The sequence below is a fragment of the Nicotiana attenuata genome, chromosome 10 (assembly GCF_001879085.1).
Source record: "Nicotiana attenuata strain UT chromosome 10, NIATTr2, whole genome shotgun sequence".
NCBI classification, from domain to species: domain Eukaryota; kingdom Viridiplantae; phylum Streptophyta; class Magnoliopsida; order Solanales; family Solanaceae; genus Nicotiana; species Nicotiana attenuata.
This window is the reverse complement of record NC_031998.1, coordinates 39,252,665-39,272,485: the sequence shown is the minus strand read 5'-3', so window position 1 is coordinate 39,272,485 and position 19,821 is coordinate 39,252,665. Positions and strand designations below refer to the sequence as shown.

General features: G+C 40.5%; 1 protein-coding gene across 1 annotated transcript; it reads right to left on the bottom strand.

Moving 5' to 3' along the window:
* On the bottom strand, positions 15,401-17,956 carry LOC109233725. Its single transcript, XM_019399591.1, has 5 exons — positions 17,597-17,956; positions 16,868-17,470; positions 16,567-16,762; positions 15,526-16,294; positions 15,401-15,446 (listed from the first exon to the last, which is right to left on the bottom strand). The coding sequence occupies exons 1-5, from the start codon at positions 17,954-17,956 to the stop codon at positions 15,401-15,403; spliced, it is 1,974 nt and encodes a 657-aa protein (XP_019255136.1).

Sequence of the window (19,821 nt, the reverse complement as noted above, 5' to 3'; positions counted from 1 at the left end):
AAGGTCAGATAAAAGAGCAACATTCGATAATTTATTTTTCTGCCTTGTATGCAAAAAATGTATGCTGCTATGAAGGAGATAATATATAAAATCATTTATTTTACTACTTGTCTTTTAGTTCCTAATTTATTTTTCTGCCTTGTAATTTTTTTTCGCCATTTGAGAATACTAACGTGCGGAAAAAAAAACAAAGTAGAATGAAGAGGTTCCAATCGAAAAATAGAACCCAGGGGATTTAAATTTAATTCAAAATGCTTAAATTTTCCACCAATGAATTTCAAAAAGTTCACGTGAATTTTGAAAGAAACCTACGGTCTATTCTCTACCCCACTAGTGATCTATAATTCTATTATTAATGTAAACCAATAGATGGTCGAACACACTTGTAACGATCCGGCGAGTCGTTTTGAGAATTTACGCCCCGATCCCCTATTAACTGCTTTTCCCGTTTTTAATTCTGCTATTGTAACTTGCCGGTATGGTTCGTTTAGAGTTTCGGAGTATTTTGGGACACTTAGTCCCTAATCAGAGGCTTAAGTCTTAGAATTTTTGGACCGGTAGTGGACTTTTTGATATCGGGGTCGGATTCGATTCCGGAAGTTGGAATAGGTCTATAATGGTAATTATGACTTGTGTGTAAATTAAGGTCTATCGGTCGTGGGTTAATAGGTTTCGCCAACTCTGAAATTTTTCTGGAGTTTTGGAAGTGAGGAGCTTAGGAGTTCCATGCGGACCGCATAATTTTGGGGTGCGGCCGCATTTCAGGTCGCATAAGGGGGCAGTGCAGACCGCATAAAAGTGGTTGCGGCCGCACTGCTGAATGTTCGGCAGGTTGTTGGCCCGACTTCGGAAGCTTTTATCTTGTGATCTACACGGAGTTTTGGTATGATTCAAAATTAAAGTTGTAGTCCTACGTGTCTAGTTTCCAGAAAGGTAAAGACGTCACCATTTGGTCATTTGAAGAGAAATTTATGGTCGAAATGCTGAAGCATGGCAATGTTGAGTTGGAATTGTGCGGTCCGCACCATATTTGTGCGGCCGCATGAACTGTGATGTGCGGCCGCACTCGGTTTTATGCGGACCGCACAATGTGGACCAGCTGGGTACTATATAAAGCCGAGATTTAGGGTTTTATTTCATTTTTGGACTTTGGGAACTCGTGTTGAGAAGATTTTTCGTGGACTTTTCAAGAAGTTCATCGGGGTAAGTGATTTTGACTTGAATTTAGTTACTATACATGAATATATCATGGATTTCATCATTTAATTCGTACCTTGAGATGGAAATTAGGGAAAGTTTGTAGAAACTTCATAAACCATAAAATGGGGATTTGAAGGTCGAGTTGTGATCGGAATTGGCTAATTGTGGTATGGTTGAACTCGTGAGTGAATGATTGTTCATATTTTGTGACTTTTACCCGATTTCGTGATGTGGGTCCGGGAAGAATTTTTGGGTGTTTTCTATTTTATTGCCTTAGTTTTGATTTCATTAGCTAAATTAGTTGCTTGTAGATATATTTATGTTATGTAATTGATTTGATTAGATTTGGGTCACTCGGAGTTGGATACTCGTGGCAAGAGCGTGATTTCGGTTTGATTTGAGCTTGGTTAGAGGTAAGTGGCTTGCCTAACCTTGTGTGGGGGAACTCCCCTTAGGATTTGGTACTGTTTGATATATAAGCGCCGTGTACGTGAGGTGACGAGTGCATACACGGCCTATTTGTTGGAAAACCCCGTTTTCATTAAGTAAATATTTGTTTTCCTTTAATTGAGCAACACTAGTATATGTAACTATCCTGTTTAGCTTAGGAAAGCATGCCTATGTGCCTTGACTGTCTTAACTACCTCAACTGCCTATCTGAACTCTGTGCAACATGCTTAGTGAAAAAAAATTACCTGCCTTCTTTGATATAAACTTAGTCTAAACTGTAAAATTCCTTGTTGAAATTGTTGTCTATGTTAATTGAGTTGCATATTTACTTTGGGACTACGAGACGGTATCCTGGTAGATCCCCCTGTACATTTTCGTTTGGACTACGGAACGGTACTCTGGTAGATCCCCCTACATATTTACGTTTGGGACTGCGGGACGGTATCCCCGGAGATCCCCTGTTGTTATCTCTGTGTACTGAGATGTTGTTTTCCTGTGAATTCACTCTCGTTAAATTTTAGTATTTATCTGTACTGCGATATTTCATTCTGTATTATTTTGTTATATATATACCAGTAGGGCCTGACCTGATCTCGTCACTACTCGACCGAGATTAGGCTTGGCACTTACTGGGTACCGCTATGGTGTACTCATGCCCTTTCCTGCACATATTTTTCGTGTGCAGATCCAGGTACCTCTTCCCAGCCACATTACCAGTGAAGCGAGACGACTGTAGAGACTTCGAAGTATATCTGCCGCATCCGCAGACCTTGGAGTCCCTATCTACTCTTCCTCAAGTTAAAGACTTCTTGCATTTTCTTCTTGTATTAGACTCTGGAGTATGGGAGTACTGTGTTCTTCTTTAGCTTGTGACTTATGAAATTTAGGGTTTTGGGAGATTTATATCTACTGTTCGAAAGTGATTATTTTATATGCCGAGCGGCATCGCATTTTCTTGTTTAAAATTTACTTTTAATTGATAGCTTTCGTGTTTTGTTCCTTTATTCACAAACGTCGGGCTTACCTAGTCGTAGAGACTAGGTGCCGTCACGGTAGGTTCACGGAGGGAGAACTAAGGTCGTGACAAGTTGGTATCAGAGCTCTAGGTTCATAGGAGTCATGAGTCACAAGTCGGTTTATTAGAGTCTCGCGGATCGGTACGGAGACGTCTGTACTTAACTTTGGGAGGCTATGGAACTGTTAGGAAACTTCAACTTCATTTTATTCCTTGTCGTGCGAGATTATTGATTCCAAAATTCTAAACTTCTGTCTTCTATTCTCTCACAGATGGTGAGGACACGTGCTACCGGAGATTACCAGGCTCCCGCGCCCCCTGCTAGAGCCGCCAGAGGCCGGGGCCAGGGTAGAGGCCGAGGACGCGCACGTGGTGCAGCCAGAGCACCCGCGCGAGCTGCTACAGATGAGCCACCAGTAGCTCCAGCTGGAGCCCAGAGTACTACTACTACTACTACTACTACTACTACTACAACACCCCGGCTCAGCCCGAGGGTAGGGCAGCAATTTCAGAGGAGGAGTAGCGGAGGCTTGAGAGGTACAAGAAGTACGACCCTCCTACATTGAGTGGTCTAGCATCAGAGGATGCTTAGGGATTTCTGGAGGAGTGCCACCGTATCCTCCACACTATGGGTATAGCAGAGTCCAGTGGGGTTTCTTTCACTGCCTTCCAGCTTCAAGGAGCAGCCTATCAGTGGTGGCGTACTTTTGAGTTGGACAGTCCGGCTGAGGCAGCTTCCCTTACATCGACCCAGTTCTCGGATATGTCTTTTGAGGGAGTATGTCCCTCAGAGCCTCAGGGACGCATGGGCGCACAGTTTGAGCATTTGCGCTAGGGTACTATGACTGTTTCAAAGTATGCTGTCTGTTTCAGTGACTTGGCTAGACATGCACCAGCCTTGGTTTCTACAGTTCGAGAGAGTGTTCGCCGGTCTATTGAGGGGCTCATTCCCAGCACCAGGTCTAGCATGGCCCGAGAGGTAGAGATGGATATCGCCTTGGAGAATAGAGGGCATGCTTGCTCGGGATAGGGAGAAGAGAGAGGCTAAGAGGTCTCGAGAGTCGGGCCATAATTCTTGTGCCCGTGCCCCAACTACAGTTCATCATGGTAAGGGTCATGCGAGTCACCCCTTTTATTCAGCTCTTCCAGCAGCCAGTGGTATTCCAGCTCCTCCTAGACCTCAGGAACCCTATTATGCACCTCTAGTTACTAATGTGCCTCTCGCACGGGGTGCTTTCAATGGTCAGTCCAGCAGACTTGGCTCGAGCCAGTCAGAGTCGCTACGCCCTCCCAGAGCTTGTTTTGAGTGTGGCGACACTCGCCATATGGTGAGGGATTGCCCTAGGTTTATGAGGGGTGCACCTTCACAGACTTCTCAGCCACATCGTGCTCCATAGGGTTCCCAGGCTATGATCACAGCACCAGCTGCCACCCCACCTGCTCAGCCAGCTAGAGGTGGAGGTCAGGGAGGTAGATGTCGCCCTAAAGGGGGAGGGCAGGCCAAATACTATGCCCTTCCTGCCCGTACAGAGGTTGTTGCTTCCTATTCTATCATTACAGGTATTGTTCCAATCTGTCATAGATATGCATCAGTTCTATTCGATCCAAGCTCCATTTTTTCCTATGTGTCCTCTTATTTTGCCTCGCATTTGGGCGTATCTCGGGATTCTTTGAGTTCCCCTATTTATGTGTCTACTCCTGTGGGAGATTCTCTTGTTGTGGACCACGTTTATCGGTCGTGTTTGATTTCTCTTAGTGGTTTGAGACCAGAGAGGATTTATTATTGCTCAACATGGTAGATTTTGATGTTATCTTAGGCATGGACTGGTTGTCGCCCCATTATACTATTCTTGATTGTCATGCCAAGACCGTGACGCTGGCTATGTCAGGTTTACCGCGATTAGAGTGGAGGGGTACTTTAGATTACACTCCTAGTAGAGTTATTTCATTTCTTAAAGCTCAACGAATGGTTGAGAAGGGGTGTGACGGGTATCTAGCTTATGCGAGAGATGTCAGTATTGATACCCCTACAGTTGATTCAGTCCCAGTAGTGCGGGATTTCCCTGACGTGTTTCCAGCTGATCGGGCATGCCGCCCGACAGAGATATTGATTTTGGCATTGATTTGTTGCCGGACACTCAGCCCATCTCTATTCCTCCTCATCGTATGGCGCCTCCTGAGTTGAAGGAGTTAAAGGAACAGTTACATGAATATCTTGATAAGGGCTTTATTCGGCCCTGTGTGTCACCTTGGGGTGCCCTTGTCTTGTTTATGAAGAAAAAGGATGGTTCTATGCGTATGTGTATTTATCGCCAATTGAACAAGGTTACAATGAAGAACCGGTATCCTTTGCCTCGTATTGATGACCTATTTGATCAGTTACAGGGTGCTCTAATGTTTTCCAAGATTGATTTGCGCTCAGGTTATCATCAGTTGAAGATTCGGGAGCCAAATATCCCGAAGACTGCTTTTCGTACTCGGTGTGGTCATTACAAGTTTCTTGTTATGTCATTTAGGCTGACCAATGCCCCAGCCGCATTTATGCATTTGATGCGCAGTGTATTACGACCATATCTTGACTCGTTCATCATTGTCTTTATTGATGACATTCTAGTGTACTCCCGGAGTCGAGAAGATCATGAGCAGCACCTGAGGACAGTGCTTCAGACCTTAACAGAAAAGAAATTATATGCGAAGTTCTTAAAATGTGAGTTCTGGTTGGATTCCGTGGCATTCTTAGGTCATGTAGTGTCGAGTGAAGGGATCAAGGTGGATCCGAAAAAGGTGGAAGCAGTGTAGAGCTGGCTCAGACCATCCTCAGCTACAGAGATCCGTAGTTTTCTTTGTTTGGCAGGTTATTACCGTCGATTTGTTGAAGGATTCTCATCTATTGCAACACCTATGACCAGGCTGACCCAGAAGGGTGCTCCGTTCAGGTGGACGGAAGAGTGTGAGGAGAGCTTTCAAAAGCTCAAGACAGCCTTGACTATAGCCCTAGTATTGATATTGCCTACAAGTTCGGGGTCTTATACATTTTATTGTGATGAGTTGCGAGTTGGCCTTGGCACAGTGTTGATGTAGGACCGTAGGATGATTGCCTACGCATCCAGACAACTAAAGGTGCATGAAAAGAACTATCCTGTCCACGACCTTGAGTTAGCTGCTATTGTTCATGCCTTGAAGATTTGGAGGCACTATTTTTACGGTGTCCATTGTGAGATCTATACTGACCACCGGAGTTTGCAACATTTGTTCAATCAGAAGGATCTTAATTTGCATCGGATGAGGTGGTTAGAGCTGCTTAAGGATTATGATATCACTATTTTGTACCACCCGGGGAAGGCCAATGTGGTGGCCGATGCTTTGAGTCGCCGGGCAGAGAGTTTGGGGAGTTTCGCTTATTTACCAGCAGTAGAGAGACCCTTGGCGATGGATGTTCAGACCTTAGCCAGCCAGTTTGTAAGATTGGATATTTCTGAGCCGAGTCGAGTGTTGGCTTGTGTGGTCTCTCAGTCTTCTCTTTATGGTCGTATCTGGGAGCGTCAATATGATGACCCCCATCTGCTTGTCCTGAAGGACACGGTTCAGCACGGGGATGCTAAGGAGGTCACTATTGGGGATGATGGTGTATTGAGGATGCAGGGCAGGCTATGTGTGCCTAATGTTGAAGGTTTGCGTGAGTTGATTCTTCAGGAGGCTCACAGCTCGCGGTACTCTATTTATCCGGGTGGCGCGAAGATGTGTCGGGACTTGAGACAACATTATTGGTGGCGTAGATGAAGAAGGACATAGCGGAGTATGTTGCTCGGTGTTTACATTGCCAGCAGGTGAAGTATGAGCATTAGCGACCGGGTGGATTGCTTCAGAAGTTAGAGATTCCAGAGTGGAAATGGGAGCGGATCACTATGGACTTTGTTGTTGGGCTCCCATGGACTCAGCGGAAGTTTGATGTAGTTTGGGTGATTGTAGATAGGCTGACCAAGTCGACTCTTTTCCTTCTTGTGATGACTACCTATTCTTCTGAGCAGCTGGCTCAAGTTTATATCCGTGAGATTGTCAGACTTCATGGAATGCCGATATCTATCATGTCTGATCGGAGCACACAGCTTACATCACAATTTTGGAGAGACGTACAGCATGAGTTGGGTACTCAGGTTGAGTTGAGCACAACATTTCACCCCCAGACGGATGGATAATCCGAGCGCACTATTCAGATTATTGAGGATATGCTCCGTGCGTGTGCGATGGAGTTCGAATGTTCTTAGGATCAGTTCTTGCCACTTGCAGAGTTTGCCTACAACAACAGTTATCAGTCCAACATTCAGATAGCACTGTATGAGGCTCTGTATGGTAGGCAGTGTAGTTCCCCAGTGGGTTGGTTCGAGCCGGGCGAGGCTAGATTATTGGGCACAGACTTGGTTTAGGACTCTTTGGAGAAGGTTAAGGTGATTCAGGATAGACTTCGCACAGCTCAGTCCAGACAAAAGAGTTATGCGGTCCGGAAGGTTCGCCATGTTTCATTTATGGTCGGAGAGCGGATCTTGCTTCGGGTTTCACCTATGAAGGGCATTATGAGATTTGGAAAGAGGAGCAAGTTGAGCCCAAAGTTTATTGGCCCCTTTGAGGTGTTGAGGCGTGTTGGGGAGGTTGCTTATGAGCTTGCCTTACCTCCCAGCCTAGCAAGAGTTCATCCGGTATTTCATGTTTTGATGCTCCGGAGGTATCAAGGCGATCCGTCTCACGTGTTAGATTTCAGTTCAGTCCAGTTGGATAATGATCTATTTTATGTTGAGGAGCTAGTGGCTATATTGGACAGGCAGGTTCAAAAGCTGAGGTCAAAGAACATTGATCAGTAAAGGTTCAATGGCAGGGTCAGCCGATCGAGGAGGCGACTTAGGAGACCGAGCAGGATATGCGCAACCGTTATCCTCATCTTTTCACCACTTCAAGTATGTCTCTATGCTCGTTCGAGGACGAACAAATGTTTAAAGAGGGGGAGGATGTAACGACCCGACCGGTCATTTTGAGAATTTACGCCCCGATCCCCCTATTAACTGCTTTTCCCGTTTCTAATTCTGCTATTGTAACTTGCCGGGATGAGTCGTTTAGAGTTCCAGAGTGTTTTGGGACACTTAGTCCCTAATCGGAGGCTTAAGTCTTAGAATTTTTGGATCGGTAGTAGACTTTTTTGATATCAGGGTCAGATTCGATTCCGGATGTTGTAATAGGTCCGTAATGGTAATTATGACTTGTGTGTAAAATTTGAGGTCTATCGGACATGGGTTGATAGGTTTCGCCACTCTGAAGTTTTTCTGGAGTTTTGGAAGTGTAGACCTCAGGAGATTCATTTGGACCGCATAATTTTGGGGTGCGGCAGCATTTCAGGTCGCATAAGGGGCAGTGCAGACCGCATAAAAGTGGTTGTAGCCGCACTGCTGAATGTTCTGCAGGTTATTGGCCCGACTTCGGAAGCTTTTATCTTTTCATCTACAAGGAGTTTTGGGATGATTCAAAAACGAAAGTTGTAGTCCTTCGTGTCTAGTTTTCAGAAAGGTAAAGAGGTCACCATTTGGTCATTTGTAGAGAAAGTTATGGTCGAAATGCTAAAGTTTGGGAATGTTGAGTTGGAATTGTGCGGTCCGCACCATTTTTGTGCGACCGCGGGAACTGTGATGTGCGGCCGCACTCGGTTTTATGCCGACCGCACAATGTGGGCCAGCTAGGTACTATATAACACTGAGATTTAGGGTTATATTTCATTTTTGGACTTCGGGAACTCGTGTTGAGACGATTTTTCGTGGGCTTTTTCATAAACTCATCGGGGTAAGTGGTTTTGACTTGGATTTAGTTAATATACATGAAAATATCACGGATTTAATCATTTTATACGTACCTTGAGATGGAAATTGAGGAAAATTTGTCGAAACTTCATAAACCATAAAATGGGGATTTGAAGGTTGAGTTGTGATCGGAATTGGCTAATTATGGTATGGTTGGACCCATGAGTGAATGGGTGTTCATATTTTGTTACTTTTACCCGATTTCGAGATGTGGGCCCGGGGAGGATTTTTGAGCGTTTTCTATTTTCCTGCCTTAGCTTTGATTTCATTAGCTAAATTAGTTGCTTGTAGCTATATTTACATTTATGTAATTGATTTGATTAGATTTGGGCCACTCGGAGTTCGATACTCATGGCAAGAGCGTAATTTCGAATTAATATGAGCTTGGTTCGAGGTAAGTGGCTTGCCTAACCTTGTGTGGGGGAGCTCCCCTTAGGATTTGGTATTGTTTGATATATAAGCACCGTGTACGTGAGGTGACGAGTGCGTACACGGGCTATTTGTTGAAAAACCCCGTTTTTATTAAGTAAATATCTGTTTTCCTTTAATTGAGCAACACTAGTATATGTAACTATCCTGTTTAGCTTAGCAAAGCATGCCTACGTGCCTTGACTATCTTAACTACCTTAACTGACTATCTGAACTCATGCAACATGCTTAGTGAAAAAAATAGCCTGCCTTCTTTGATATGAACTTAGTCCAAACTGTAAAATTCCTTATTGAAATTGTTGTCTATGTTGATTGAGTTGCATATTTACTTTAGGATTACGGGACGGTATCCTGGTAGATCCCCCTACACATTTACGTTTGGGACTACGGGACGGTATCCCGGTAGATCCCCTTGTACATTTACGTTTGGGACTACGGGACGGTGTCCCGGTGGATCTCCGTGCACATTATGTTTGGGACTACGGGATGGTATCCCGGGAGATCCCCTATTGTTATCTCTGTGTACTGAGCTGTTGTTTTTCTGTGAATTCACTCTCGTTAAATTTTAGTATTTATTTGTAATGCGATATTTCATTCTGTATTATTTTGTTATATATTTACCAGTAGGGCCCTGACCTGATCTCGTCACTACTCGACCGATGTTAGGCTTGGCACTTACTGGGTATCGCTGTGGTATACTCATGCCCTTTCCTGCACATATTTTTCGTGTGCAGATCCAATTACCTCTTCCCTGCCACATTACCAGTGAGGCGAGACGATTGTAGAGACTTCGTGGTATATCTGCCGCGTCCACTGACCTAGGAGTCCCTATCTACTCTTCCTCAAGTTAAAGACTTCTTGTATTTTCTTCTTGTATTAGACTCTGGAGTATGGGAGTACTGTGTTCTTTTTTAGCTTGTGGCTTATGACATTTCGGGTTTTGGGAGAGTTATATCTACTGTTCGAAAGTGATTATTGTATATGTCGAGCGGCATCGCATTTCCTTGTTTAAAATTTACTTTTAATTGATAGCTTTCATGTTTTGTTCCTTTATATGCAAACGTTAAGCTTACCTAGTCGTAGAGACTAGGTGCCATCACGACAGGTTCACGGAGGGAGAACTAGGGTCATGACAACACTCTATTCCGTTGTAGGTATATTCTTCACCAATGGTTGAAGTGTTAAAATAACTTCAATTTATCCCTTATCTACCGTAGTTGAAGAATTAAGAACTGTATATCAATCATATGGAATAGGAATAGGGGTGGGTCATCAATTATTAATTGTTTGTTAGTGTAAATTATTAATTTAGTTACATTAATACAAATATGATAATTGTTTGTGAATAATCTATTCATCCTTATTATGTAATTGCACACTTTGAAATGGATTAAATGTAATAGTCTTACGTATCAGTCAAATCGGTAATTATCCAGATCGATTATTGGTTAACGCAACTATCATTATATAGCCAATGTCCATTACTATAATATAACATTAAAGCAATATATGCAATTTGATGATTAATTACATATTATAATCGTTCAAAACATTACTTAATATCAACTTATGGTGGTAATAGAGCCCAATATTCATCATACAACACTCATCTATTTAGAGATATTAATTGTTGACATCACTTCACTATACAACACTCTTGTACTTAGAGATAGAGGTGTCAATGGCTCAGTTCGATTCGACCGGTTATTTTATAAATTTGTACCATACTAATTTTTCGGTTATTCTATTATGTATAACCAAAATTATACTTTTCGAAACCGTCCCAATCGTGTCGGTATCGGTACGATTAATTTTCGGTATTTTTTTAAACAGCGTGTATAATTCACCAGTAGAAGTAGAATGCAATAACATATGTTCTTTTATAGGACGTAGCAAAACTCTCTAGATATTTTTACTGTTTAAAGGGTGATGAATTAAAAAAAAAAAGATGGCTAGACTATAGATCCATCAACTATTCTACAACAACGTAAAAGAAACCAAACAAAGAAAAAGAAAATATAAATTAAATATTCAAAAAGATAAATCTAAATTATATGAAAGGAAACATATTCAATATATTGTAGTTTGCTGCTCATAATCATTAGAATACTTTGTCTCTTGCTAAAATACTTGAAATAACTTAGTTTAAGTAGAAGTAGCATAATAGGTTTTAGGAATTCGTATTTTGAGTTTAATTACTTGTTGGCTTGTAACAGTTTTCATAACTCCAAGGCCCAAAGAAAAATTTAATGCATTATTATTATTTTTAAACTTACTATATAAATATATTTTTCATAGGTAAAATTTATTCGGTACGGTTCAATATTTTTTCAATTTACTTCTATAAAATAAAAAACATACCCTAATTATAGGGTGCAGTTATAGATTTATATAAAAAAACTACGATTTACTTAAAATAAATCAAAGAATCATTTCGATACGGTTTGGTCGGCTTAGTCGGTTTTCGAATATCCATTGACACCCTACTTAGAGGTCTTGCTTGTTGGGTTATTACATGTTGTAGAATGACCAACTCTTAATGGTATGAAATACACTATCAATTGTAGTAACTTTAAATGTTCCATAATGATTAGTAAGATGTAACGATCCGACCAGTCGTTTTGCCTTTTAGAACCCCGTTCCCCTAAATAAAGCCCTCCCGTACTTGCTTTAACTAATTTATGACTTGCGGGGCGATTGGTTCGGGAATTGGAAGGGTTTTGAGTAAAGATATGCCCATTTGCTTCTTTAAGATTTCTTAAAAGACCAAGTTTGACTTCGGTCAACATTTTGGGAAAACGGGCCCGAATTCGTGATTTGACAATTTTTGAGGGTCCGTGGGAAAATATGGGACCTGGGCGTGTGTCCGGAATCGAATTCCGAGGTCCCTAGCCTGAGTAATGAATTTTTATCTAAAATTGTTTAATGGAAGCTTTAAGGAATTAAAGAAACTAAGTAATCATTGATTCCCTAGCTATCGGGCTCGGATTTTGGTTCCGAAGCTTGGTACAGGTCCTTAATGTTGTTTAAGACTTGCCCGTAAAGTTTGGTGTCAATCCGAGTAGTTTAAGGGTGTTTTGACCCGTTAGAGGAGAATTAAGAACTTGAAGATTCAATAGTTTGATTCATTTGGTTTTAGGGGATGATTCCAAGATTTAGCGTTGTTTTGAGTGATCCGAGGGTTCGAGTAGGTCCGCCTCGTGATTTCAGACTTGTCGGTATGTTCAGGCGGGGCTCGGGAGCCCCGAGCGTCAAACGAGCGAGGTTCGAGCAAAGTAGAAAAATGGAAGAGTAGCTGAAGGTTGCTACTTCTGTCATAACCGCATCTTCGGTTCTTGCGCCGCAGAAGCGGGACCGCAGATGCGGTCAGGCCATCGCAGAAGCGGAAAGGGCCAGGCCCAAGGGAAACTGCAGAAGCGGCCCAGAGACCGCAGAAGCGGTTCCGCTAAGCGGCCTCCAGACCGCAGAAGCGGTCCAGCTCCTTAGGCCCAAATCCGCAGAACCGGCTCGACATCCGCAGAAGCGGACCCACATAAGCGGGCACCTGACCGCAGAAGCGGTCCAGGCTTCTTGGGCCATTTCCGCAAAAGCGGGCCTTTTTCCGCAGAGGCGATTTCGCAGAAGCGGTCATGGTGCCGCAGAAGCGGAAATCGCTGGGGGCAGAGAGTTCATTTAATCCGAACTCAAAGTCATTTATTCCATATACAACTCCACACTAGGGCGATTTTGGTGCTTCCAAAGAGAGGGTTTCAGCATAGCATTGTAAGGTAAGTAATCCCCATTCATCTTTAGTTTAAATACATGTATATTAGGTAGATTAAACACTAAAAATTAGGTAAAATCAAAGGGTTAGAGCTAGACCTAGGGTTTTAATAAAACTAGGATTTAATCATGTAATTTGTTATGAAATGGGCTAGAATTTATATATTATTGATCCTTAGGTTGTAGAGAACAATTTTCTTCGAAAAATATCGGAATCCGGGCACGTGGGCCCGGGGTCGGAATTTAGGAAACTTGTGGAAAAGGTTGGGAAATTACTTAAATAGTTAGAATTCGGCCCTTTTAAGCCTTTATTGACTAGTTCTTACCTATTTTAACTAGTTTGCGATCGTTCGGCTTCGAATTAAGATCTTGGGCTTGTTCTTGATATTGGGAGCGCGCTTTGGAGCGAGGTGAGTCTCCTTTCTAACCTTGTGAGAGGGAACTGTCCCCATAGGATTAATAATTGAGTAATTGTTGCTAAATGCGGGGGCTACGCACGCGCTAGGTGACGAGAGTCCGTGCGTAACTACTACTATGTTAATGGTCCGGGTAGTTTAGGACCCACATCATGCTTATTTTACATAACTCTCTATATTATCTTGTTACTATGAGCACCTAGGATATGCTAGAGATTTATAAAGGGATTTAGGACGTACTTGTATCTTAGTTGCCCGTAGCTTGTGACACCAGGTTCTGGCACACACTTTGGTAGACGATTGTTTTGGGGTTGTGTAACTATTTTATTACAGCGTTTATCTCTTCTGATTTTAAATTCCAAGTTGAGTGTTTATTCCACTTGTTTCTATTTAAAAACAATATAAGTATTTTAGTAAAATTTTCGCAATGGCTTGCCTGACAAGGGTGTCAGGCGCCCTCATGACCTGTTGTGAAAATGGGTCGTGACATAAGATGTTTAAAAGATATAAAATCAAAAAAATCAAGGTCGAACATAGTGTAATCATTATTTTAGAAATTTCTCGACCATGAGTTTATTCTCGACTACATTAAGAGTAGAGGATGCAACCTAAAGTTGACTCAGCAATTAAGGATGTCTATTGATTTAGGTTGAATGTTAAGGGTTAGGGTTCAGGGTTTATAGACCATTAGAGGGGTTTATTGGCGACTAGTGGTTGATGGAAGACAACAAATGCTGTTAATAAATTATAATATGTCCGCATGGCCTATCCCTAGTCAAACCTTTTTTTGACTTGTTCAAAATGTTCGAAACCTAATGTAAAATAAACATTTTTATCCTTTTTCTTATTTTAGGATTTCAAATTTTATCATAATTTTTTTTGATTTTGTTGGATAAGGTAAGAGATGTTGGTTTTTGGAATGAGATGATAATTTGCTTGATCCAAGGATCTTTAGCCTTATCAACAGTTTGAAGTATGAAAAGGACGCTCTTAAGCATGAACGAATAGTTCTGCAAATAAAGGTGGATGAACTTGAAAATATTTTAGTAATGGATGTTCATGTAGAAGATGATGCTGATAGAAGGATTGAACTAGAGGCAGGGCATAACTTTATAGAAGATTATGTTGGAGGGATGTTTAAGATGAAGGAAATGAGTCTGAATAAGTAGATTATGCTTTTGTGCGTCGTTGGCGGATTCGCCGCAGGTTGGGTGATGAAATGAGAAGGAATATTGGTTTGCTGGTAGGAATAATTAATTATTCTAAGTTTTCTCTGTTTGAAGTGTTTTAGATCATGTAATGTTCTACTGAATCAAGGATATTAAACACTTTGTTTGGTAATGAGATATTTGATGAAGTTATTAGATGCTAGTTTGAGCCTATTATGCAACTAAATGGCTAGTGAGATTTGAACCAATGACCCTATAAAGGTTTTGAACCCCTTTGACCACTAAGCTATGATTTTAGGTTGTGTCAAAGGGATTCAAAACATAATATAGAGAGGTAAAAAATAGATTTTGCTTTATATATACAGTTTATTTTTTCAGCAAAGGGGGTTCGGGTGAACCCCCTTCCCTCCCCCTAAATCCGCCCCTGAGTCTATTACTAGACACATCGTTTATTAGGCAATCTCTAGCTTATTGTAATACAAAAAGGAAATGCATCGAAATAAAAATTACAACAACAACATTTAATTGATGAAAAGGTAGTTTTATTACATAAAGGTAGATCCAAATATCCCAAATTACAACTATTTCACCAAAATTTTTTTGGTCCCGTGACCAATTCAAACACAGTAGTTAATGGAATATCTGGGTCAACTTCACTTGCTCTATCTGTTTCACTTTCCAACTCATCTTCACTATCTTCAGCTTCTTCATATCATCTTAGCAACTGATTTCTTCTTCATTTTACCTACACGCATATATGAAATATCACATTTAATATTTTGAAACTTCTAATCGGAATAAGAAAAACAAGCCCCACTTCCAGCAAACAGCTATGACCAAACGACAATCGACCACAGGTTTATTAATAAATATTAGGTCGCCAAACTGGCGAAAATTTAAACTACAAAGTCCAAAGGTAATCGAACAAAGAAATATAACTACCCACGCCATATTAGATATGGTTATACACAACTAAATCGAAATCGCAATTGCACATGTGTGAATCCCTCCACAAACCCCAAATAACAGTAAGAAACAGAAAAATAGGAATTTAGGATTTATCCAAAAGTAAAAATTTTTGAGTAAATATACAGTGCTTGTTGGATCTATATAGATGATTCACTCCAAAATTGAAGCTTGATTCTTGTAGGAGGCCGCGATAAACCTGTTAGAAACAAAAGAACTGGAAAGAATTACAAACATAGTCTTGAAGATGAACTGGAGGGTTGTGTGGTCTAGAGGACCTTCTAAGTGGAGGAGGAAATGGTGGAACAGAAGAACTAGAAGGTAATGGAGTTGATGTAGTAGGAGAGTGAGGGGAAGAAGGAGGACTGAGGTGATCATAATAAGAAAAACTTGTATCAGAAGGAGAAGGAAAGAAAGTAGAAGGGGAAGATGTAGAAGGAAAAATGTGTTCAACAAAAGAAACATCTCTAGAATATAGAATAGATCTATTGTGTAAATGAAGGAGTTTGTACCCTTTCTTACCAAAGGGATAACCCAAGAAAATACAAGGGATGACTCTGGATTGGAGTTTGTCTCTAAGAGGTATAGGGACAGAAGCATAGGCTAAACAATCAAAAGATCTTAAATGATCATAAGAGGGTGGTTGACCATTCAAGAGCTCATAAGGAGTTTTGTTGAAAATGACAGTAGAAGGGAATCTATTAACCAGATATGTAGCTGTGAGTATACATTCGCCCCAATACTTGGTAGGCAATTTGGACTGAAACAAGAGGGCTCTAGCAGTTTCTAATAGATGTTTGTGTTTTCTCTCCACAACTCCATTCTTTTGTGAAGTATGAGAGCAAGTGGTATGATGAGAGATACCCAATGAACTAAGAAATTCAGCATAAGAGGAACAAGATCCTAGTTCAAAAGCATTGTCTGTTCTAATGGTTTGGACACTATTATTGTAATGGGTGGAAACCATGGATATAAAGGCCTTAATGATGGAAAAAGCATTCCCCTTGCAAGAAAGAAGATGTGTCCAGGTGACCCTACTATAGTCATCTACAATGGTCAGAAAATATCTGAAACCATTGTAGGTGGCAGTATGCTATGGGGCCCAAAGGTCAATATGAACAAATTCAAAAGGCCTTGAAGAATTAGTAATGCTAGTAGGAAATGGATTCCTCTGTTGTCTAGCCATGGGACAGATTAGGCAAACAAAAGATTGTTTAGATGAAAATACAGATGTGGGATAGATATCATTTTAACAAAAGGAATATGTTCCATTCTCTGATGCCACAAAACATCATTTTTATTAATGAAAGTAGAAGTACAAGAAGTAGGAAACACTGAACTATCAATAGCAGGGGAAGAAGGAACATGACTAATGACAAAATGAAAAGAACAATCACTAGAGTTTACATCAGAACAAGAAATAGAAACAAAATCAGACTTGCTGGAACCCATACGCAAAATGTATAAGCCATGCTCAACTCTACCAATTTCCAATGGCCTCTTCAGAGAAGGGCCCTGTAAGAACAAGGAAATAGTAGTGAGGATAGCATAACAACTGAGTTGAGTAAGAAGTTGATATATAGAAATGAAATTGAATTGAAAAGAAGGTATCAAAAGTACATTATTCAGGGTGATAGTAGAAGACAGTGATAGGCAGCCTATAGAGGTAACTTTAACCTTGTATCCATTTGGAAATGTAACAAGAGAAGGTGTGACTAAAGGTTGTATATTATGAAGTAGTTGTTTGTGAGGGGTCATGTGACTAGTGGCCCCGGAATCCAAAATCCAAGAAAGTGAATCTACTCTAGAAGCACTAGATGCAAATGAACCATCAGAATTAAAAACAATGCTGTTTACCAAACCTGCAAAATTGGCATAAGCAGTGGATGATGATGATGTTGGAGCAGAAGATGGGAGTTGGGCCTGCTGAAAAAGAGACAGAATATGAGCATATTGTTCCTTTGAGAAACCATGTGGGGCATCAACAACTTGTTGAGGATCAGAAAGGGGAGGAATCTCAGGAGTGGAATCCACATGTACAGAAGCTGCAACTCTTTTATTCTTAGTGAACTTGAAGTCTGAGGGGAATCCATGAAGCTTGTAACACTTGTCTACAGTGTGCCTAGACTTCTTACAGTACTTGCAGAACATCATAGATTTCTTGGGATCAAAGTTCACCCTTTGAGAATAATTTCTGGAGTTGCTAACTTGAGAGGGACCACCCTGAGGAGCAGGAGAATAGGCTAGGAATGAAGCTGAATCAGAAGAGAACATAGGGGAATCATATTTGATCTCTCTTTGCTTTTCATCCCTGATCAGAATGGAGTATGCCTTTGCAACTTATGGTACATGACTCATCATCAGAATGTTGCTTCGCACAGTAGCATATGTCTCATTCAAACCAGATAAGAATTGAACAAGTTGCTGTCCCTCAATAAACTCAGGCAAGGCACCACAAGTGCAAGGTCTACCAAAAGTGCAGTTGCCAATTTCATCCCAATACCCCTTCAACTTTGTAAAATACGTAACTATATCAGAAGATCCCTGTGTAGTGGCTGCTATGGCTCTTTGAATGCTATAGTATTGAGATGTATTTGCAACACCATACCACTCCTCTAGATTATCCCAAGCCTCCTTAGCAGTTTTATAATACAGTATAGTCTTGGATATATCCTTAGATAATGCGTTCATAATCCAAGCTTTAACCATGTTATTGCATCTCTCCAATGAGGATAGAGTGCTGAGGTCGGTGCAGGTTTAGGTATGGAACCATTGATAACTTGGGGTTTGTTTTTAGCTGAAAGTGAGATAATCATACTTTCTTTCCACTCTCCATATCCTATCCTAGCAAATGGAACAGAAACTAACACCGTGCCCGGAGTATCAGAAGGGTGAAGGTATAAGGGATGAAAGAGATCGAGGTTAGGGTTAAAATTTGTATTCGGAGGTTCAGGTACAACAGACGTTTGAGAATCAATAGCCATGATTATGAAAATATCATAAGAAAAACAGCAATTACACAAAATATGTATCAATTTGTGCAAAATTAGAGAAGAAATGTCACCAGTTGTGCGAAAAAAAATCCTAAAATTGGGTTACTGTCGCGGAACTTGAAATTTCAAACGAATTCTGCATCGCCGACACAATTGAAGACGAAATCGACATTAGTACCGAAAATCCCAGCTTTGACGAACAAAAAATCATCAAAAATGCAGAAATCGACGGTGCAAGGCATAATCGTTCTAGACCAGAAAATCGAACAACAAAACCGCAGATTCTCCCGAAATTAACCAGGTTCGCTCTTATACCCTGTTAGAAACAAAAGAACTGGAAGGAATCAGACGAGGTGAACACAGCTAAGATCTAGAATGATCGAAGAAGAGGGACGATACTGAGAAATATCTTTTTATTTCTCTTCTATGTGTAAAAATCTGTCTACTAATTACAGTCCACTAACTATTTTTAAGTGGGCCTGTACAAGATGTTACAACAAATAAATAAATAGGCCATATAGTATGGGCCTGTACATAACAAAGAAAACAAGACTAAGTTGGGCCTTCATCTATTCTAACAAAACCACCATGGTCAAGTAGTGAGTGAGAGAGAGATGAGAGAGAAGAAAGAGAAATTGGCGAAAAAAATGGATGAAGTAAAGGTTTTCTAATATTTAATAGATGACCTATAAGTTTTAAAAATGTTAAAAAGGACCCAACCACCTTAACCTACTCATTTAGTCACGTTCCAAACCAAAAAAAAAAAAAGAATTGAAAAAGAAAATAGGAAGTCACGTGACCAATTCAAGTTTGGTGGAGGTCTTTATGACAATTTATCTCGAGTAACTAAATAGTCTAAATTAAAAGAGAGTTAGATTTGTATTTGATCTATGATTACGTTTAAATCCACCATAGATAACATGATTTATTAGATAATAAGCTAACAAACATGATACTAATATAAATTCAACTTGAGCGTAAGTACAAAAAAAATTCATATTCGATTGATTGATTGAAAACAATATAAGAATTATGTGAAGTACTATTTTAATCTAGAATTAAAGTTGAATGAATTAATAAATAAAAATATAAATTAGAACGTATGCTCGATTTTCAAATAAATTTTACCAAATATACCCTTTTTCGTTTGTAGGAAAACTAAGCACCTCCGATTTTCTTCATTAGTCAAACAAGTCGTTACTCTAACTATAAAAGTCGTATTGCGGGGGAAAAAAAAGAAACTGAAAACATTTATACAATTTTTTTATTGCCCACACATATATACGAACTCATAGCTTCAATCATTTTTCTCTGCCTTAGAATCAAAGAAATCAGTATCTTTCTATTGGTTTAGGTTCTAAAGTATGGTAAAATGTTCATGTTTCATACGGTATTATAATTCAGTGATAATTGTCTCACGATGCTATACTGTCATTGGAGAGAGTATGACATATCAAAATGATTTCGAGTCGGTAGTGGGAATTAGATGACTGTTAGATTGGCTTCTAAGATAAGTTAAATCATTAAAAAGCCATATAGTCCTAGTGATTACCCACCAAGTAACCCCCCCCCCCCCCACAC

Excerpts from the sequence above, each read along its gene's own strand:
- LOC109233725 (XM_019399591.1), bottom strand. The coding sequence starts at position 17,956 with ATGGTTAAAGCTTGGATTATGAACGCATTATCTAAGGATATATCCAAG. Across the intron at positions 16,763-16,867 it reads CTACTATCACCCTGAATAAT|GGCCCTTCTCTGAAGAGGCC; the intron begins GTACTTTTGATA and ends TTGTTCTTACAG. Across the intron at positions 15,447-15,525 it reads TTTCCTCCTCCACTTAGAAG|GTTTATCGCGGCCTCCTACA; the intron begins GTCCTCTAGACC and ends TGTTTCTAACAG.